Genomic DNA, 5,656 nt, shown 5'->3' with positions numbered 1-5,656 from the left:
CAGCCAAGCAAGGAGCCTGCCCAGGAAGCAAGGAGCCTGCCCAGGAAGCAAGGAGCCTGCCCAGGAAGCAAGGAGCCTGCCCTGGAAGCAAGGAGCCTGCCCAGGAAGCAAGGAGCCTGCCCAGGAAGCAAGGAGCCCACGCAAGACGGCAGGAGCCCTCCCAAGTTTCATGGTTCTTGTCCAAGGTGCCCACCCAAGGTCCCCTGTCCTTGTAAAAAGGTCTAAGGTGGCTTTGTTGCAATAATGTATCAAAGTGCCATGAAAGGAAGGAAGCTCAATAGCAGAAGTCACATCTCGGTTTATATCATCAGACAATACAATCCCAGAGCCCGCACCATGTTGCCTGGAAGACTTCTCAGCTGAAGAAGGCTCCATTTTGGGTTCACAGAATAAACATTGTACATAGAAGGGCGACATTGCTTATGAACTTGGTTCTCTACCACTGCGTTTTCTCCCTCAGGCTCTACAAAGGGTATTACAAATCCCTCCAGCATCCTTCACTTGCTCTGCATCTCACACATGTTCTCTATGTAGAGCGTCTGTGCTGTGGAAGCTCCGCCCGCAAGTCAAGAAGAGGGCATTGCACTGGAACCACGGTATTGTCTGTTGTGGCAGCTGATCTTTTCCCCCAGAACTGACTTACCGTGCCTATTTTGCATGTCTCTTTATGTAGGCAGCCATCTTGGTAGAGGCAGGGATTTGCTTCCTCTTGTCAGAGCTTCCCCCCTTTTGACTGGTGATCTGATGATGGTGGAGGAATATTTAGGAGGCAGCAGGAAAGGTGAAGGAAACACAGATTCATAGAATGGATGGACCAGGGAGATCCTTGTACTGTATGTCCTCGGGTACAGCTTCTTCTCCAGCAAGGAGAACAATAAGGGAAAGCAGTAGTGACATCACCTCATGTCATTCCAAATCTGGTGAGCCCAGAGCCCAGTCAGAGGTAGCAGTATCAGATCAGCGGCCACCACCCTCTCGGACCTCTCATGGAGCACTAAATTCATCATTTTAAATCCCACGGACTACTAATATGAATACAAAAAAAATAATTTACGGGTGTGTCAGCCTGCTCAGTCCGGGTACTGAGAGCCGCGCATTCCTTGAGTCAGTGAGAGGCAGCCCCGGAGCCTCCGTGCCGCTTCAATGAGGACCCAGCCTGCACGGCATCGGAGGGGCCCGGGGGCCAATTTCGGGCCACCAAAATGTTCTCGCGGACCACCAGTTGGCAACCGCTGCCTTAGATGTTCTTCAGAACAGGAGTGCCTAGGAACAGGAAGTGAACTGCTATATTTTTTTCAGAAAGAATTCAGGACTAAAGGAGGATTTTCCAAGGTACGGCTTGGGCACGCTTAACATTTCTAGAAGACACCAACTCCTCACTTTTGGGTTCATGTCCATTGTGATCCAACACCTCAAGCTTAGACTCTTCCATGCATTATACTCTTTTGTCCATTTTATCTCCTTTTTAATTTAATCTGCGAGGCTTAGATCTGACTTCCTCTTTGAACCTCTTCCTCAAAGACCAGCATCCTTGTGTCATGTTATCACTGTTGCAGATGACACCGGTGATTGGTGTTTACTATTTAAAGCAGATCTCCTCCTTTTTTATGCATGCAGTAGGACAGGGTACATTGTCCTGAAAACTCCTTCCCCTCTCTAGCTACGTTCCTTTCTTTCCTTCAGAGCAAGTTTGTAAAGCTGCTGTCCTCAGCATGGTACAAAGCCAGTTCCATTAAAACATGAGTTGTTGGGTTTGGTGTGGAGGAACTTGAGTGTCTTGCACAGAACCCTGACCTGAACCCTACTGAACACCTTTGGGATGAATTGGAATACCGATTGTGAGCCGGGTCTTCTCATCCAACATCAGTACCTGACCTCACATATTCCCACAGACCCCCTCCAAAACCTTCTGGAGAGCCTTCCTACAAGAGTGGAGGATGTTCTAGCCAGAAAGGAAAGACAACTCCATTTTAACATCCAAGCTCCATAAAGACATGGTATGACCAGTTTGGTGTGGAGGAACTCGAGTGTCCTGCACAGAGCTCTGACCTCAACCCTACTGAACACCTTTGGGATGAATTAGAATACCTATTGTGATCCAGGTCTTCTCAATCAACATCAGTACCTGACCTCACAAATGGGCACCAAGTCCCACAGACACCCTCAAAAACCTTGTGGAGAGCTTTCCCACAAGAGTGGAGGACGTTCTAGCTGTAAAGGGGAGACCACTCCATTTTAATGTCCAACATAATACTACTACCAAATGGGAAGACTCTTATTTGGGTGGCAGGAACTTGTCAGATTTCCTAACATTGGTCTTCTGGAGGATTCTGGTGTTCTTCAATGTAAACTCACTCTTGTATGTCTTTTTTTTTTTTTAGTAGAATGGAACCTACCATGCTGCAGTAGATCTTAGAGTAGCTCCCGTCCTATGTACATTTTACATATCTATTGAGTCTTGGTTGGCTCTTCAAGCTACACTAGATGGCCAAAAGTTATGTGGACACCTGACCAGCAGACCTACAATGTGGAGCCCCTTTCAAAGAATTGAGTTCAGTCCAAAAAGACATGGTTGGACCAGATTGCGAAGGCCACTCAAGTTCCTCCACACCAGAGCCCTGACCTCAACCCTATAGAACATAGAAACACTTTGGGCAACATAGGTGCACCATAGGAATGATTGAGTTCATGGGCACAAAGCCAGCTCCATAAAGACATGGTTTGACCGTTCTGGTGTGAAGGAACTTGAGTGTGCTGCACAGAGCCCCAACTTCAACCCTACTGAACACCTCCCTTGGAGGAATTGGAACCCCTCCAAACGATTGTGTTCAGGTTTTTCCTGTGAATGGTCTTGCTAATTTCTACAACATGCATAGACATTGTAGACAATTGTGTTGTTACAACCTTGTGGTAACAACACTTTTCTGTCCCACCATGACTGCCCCCTGCCCCAACCCCATAAAGACATGGTGTGACCATGTAAGCCAGCTCCATAAAGACATGGTGTGACCAGTTTGGTGAAGGCCCCTTTCTGTTCCACCATAACTGCCCCCTGTGTACAAAGCCAGCCCCATAAAGACATGGTGTGACCAGGTTTGGTGAAGACCCTTTTCTGTCCCACCATGACTGCCCCCTGTGTACAAAGCCAGCCCCAAAAAGACATGGTGTGACCAGTTTGGTGAAGGCCCCTTCCTGTTCCACCATAACTGACCCCTGTGTACAAAGCCAGCTCCATAAAGACAAGGTGTGACCTGTTTAGTTTGGAGGACCTTGAATAACCTGCATGGAGCCCCGACTTCAACCCTCCATATTGACAGTTTTGGAATGGGATGTCCTAATGATTCCATATAAGTCTGATGATCAGGTGCTTTCCACAAACATTTGGCCATATAGAGTAACCGTAGAAGTTAGCATGATAAACTTTAACATTTAAGGATTCTTTCATTCACAGGGTTCAGTGTCTGACCGTTTACCGCGATGAGAAGCCGGAGCAACTCTGGTGTCCGCCTAGATCGATATGCCAAGCTGGTCCAGCAGACCATTCTCTGTCACCAGGTTAGTTTGACAATGTCTTGGTTCCTTTGTCCTTTATTTGGTATGTTTTGGCATTTACTAGAGTTGGGTTTTATCTGTCGCCACGTTTGAGTCTTGTAAAGACTGTCACTTGGCCAACTGATACTTCCCTTCCTGTGCTCGCTGGGCCTCTCGGTTGCTTAGTTGGACCACTGAGTCCTAGCCCTGCGTAACTTCCAAAAGCCTAAAAAAAGGTTGATTGTCTTGTGCACAAAGCAGCACTACGCAATGCTTACTGTGCCGGGGATTTCCACAGTCTGACACAAAAGTAGGGGTTTCGTGCATAGAAACAGGAAAAAAGAAAAGGGGGACACGGCAAAGGAGCGAGTATGGTGTAGAATGTGAACGTCCAATGGTTTATTCAAATGAAAAACCCGTGAGTGACCGTGGGGGGAACAAAGCAGCAAAACACATCATCCCTATACCAAGGAAAGGTCACATTGGAGCTGGTAAAGGCCCGGCCATGAGCTGACTACTGATGGCAGATGGGCAACTGGCGACGACCCATCCAAAGCTGGGGGGGAGGGGAATCGCTGGCCCCCAATAGGGAAACATCACTTTGTGTTTCCTGTCTGAGAGACACAACAGGAAGTGAGCAGAAGTCCCCTCTTGGTTGTCACTGGAATAAGTGTGTTGGAAGATTACCTGTTCTGGTGACAACTCAACTATAAAATGGAGAGGTAGCAGGGGAACGGAGGGGCGGAGTGTGACCCTCAGTAACCCGGACACCCGGACTCGGTGCTTGCTAAAACTTGTCTGTGATTGCCTTTTGTTATTCGTACAGTGTACACAGCACACGCCTTCAGAGGGATTTGTGATTGGGCTTGGGGGGGGGGATGGGAGTTTTATTAGTGATCTGGGAGAGAAGTGTAACATTAGCAGAGGGGTGACCGAGGCAGCGATCCCAAAATAGCCGCTAAGGCTCAGGGTACGTAGGAGCTTTGGTTGGCACGAGTGGAGGTACGCTGGGCAAGCAGAGCACCGTGTGAAAACTCCTCAAGGGTCATCTGCATTGGGTTACAGGATGCTAAAAGCAGGACTCTGGAGCCGGGGTCCGGGGGCCACAACATGGAGGTGCATTATGAGGACTATTTAAAACTTGCATATGAACAAACATATCAGCAGAAACGTCGAACATGCGTGTGTGTGTGCATAGAAACATAAGCTGGGCAATCGTATGTTCTAGGGCCCATTGCCCAATCTGGGGCCTTTTCGTAAAGACCGCGCAGGCCTCAGGGCCCCCGGCAGCCAGTCAGGGTTTTCCTTACTCGGGGAAAGTGAAGGAAAATAATTCTTTATTTGGATAATTCTTTTCACACTTCCTGTAATAAAGACCGCTCACTGCTGCTCTCTCCTTGTGCAGGGTGACTGGTCTTGTCTCCGCCCCCTCCTGTAATAAAGACCGCTCACTGCTGCTCTCTCTCTCCTTGTGCAGGGTTACTGGTCTTGTCTCCGCCCCCTCCTGTAATAAAGACCGCTCACTGCTGCTCTCTCCTTGTGCAGGGTGACTGGTCTTGTCTCCGCCCCCTCCTGTAATAAAGACCGCTCACTGCTGCTCTCCTTGTGCAGGGTGACTGGTCTTGTCTCCGCCCCCTCCTGCAGTGGGTGGGTGCTTCCGGGCTGCTCTCGGCACAGGCTATGCACAGAATGGTGATGATGTGACCTCTACTTATACAAGTTAATATCTTGGCTTGCAAATGCATTTGGAGCACACAAAGTGTTTTTATATCATTTTGCAGTGGGATATATTTAGATAAAAGTTTTGTACCCGCAGCAGTTCAGCTTTTAAGTGTTTATTTTGTTGCAGATTAAGTAATGTGTTACAGCCCAATGTCCCTCCTTCCGCCTCGCTGTATTGTGGTGATGCATTTAGAGCAGAACCGGCTTCCTGCTTTCCACAGCTCCTTCCTATATTTACTCTCCTGTGTCAGGGCAGCAGATGACTTGGAGGTGACCCAGCGGCGGTAGCAATGAAATAATCCATTCCTTAACGCTGCTCACAGGAAGACAGAGAGGCCGATGGGGGCGAAATTCTACATCACCTTTATACTAAAACTACAAAAATAAAATTACCCTCTGTCTC

General features: G+C 48.3%; 1 protein-coding gene across 1 annotated transcript in view; it reads left to right on the top strand.

Annotated features, from left to right (window-relative positions):
* PHKA1 (phosphorylase kinase regulatory subunit alpha 1) overlaps nucleotides 1-5,656 on the top strand; it is a gene marked incomplete at its 3' end in the record, with an annotated part of 17,378 nt that overhangs the window by 3,812 nt on the left and 7,910 nt on the right. The window contains exon 2 of the mRNA XM_018564242.1: nucleotides 3,452-3,555. Within this exon, the coding sequence (XP_018419744.1) occupies nucleotides 3,478-3,555 (78 nt within the window). The remainder of the gene's footprint in view (nucleotides 1-3,451; nucleotides 3,556-5,656) is intronic.

This window comes from Nanorana parkeri, unplaced genomic scaffold (genome assembly GCF_000935625.1).
Source record: "Nanorana parkeri isolate BGI_ZX_2015 unplaced genomic scaffold, ASM93562v1 scaffold740, whole genome shotgun sequence".
In the NCBI taxonomy this organism is placed as follows: Eukaryota; Metazoa; Chordata; class Amphibia; order Anura; family Dicroglossidae; genus Nanorana; species Nanorana parkeri.
Note: the sequence above shows the minus strand (reverse complement) of the source record. Positions and strands in the feature narration are given on the sequence as shown.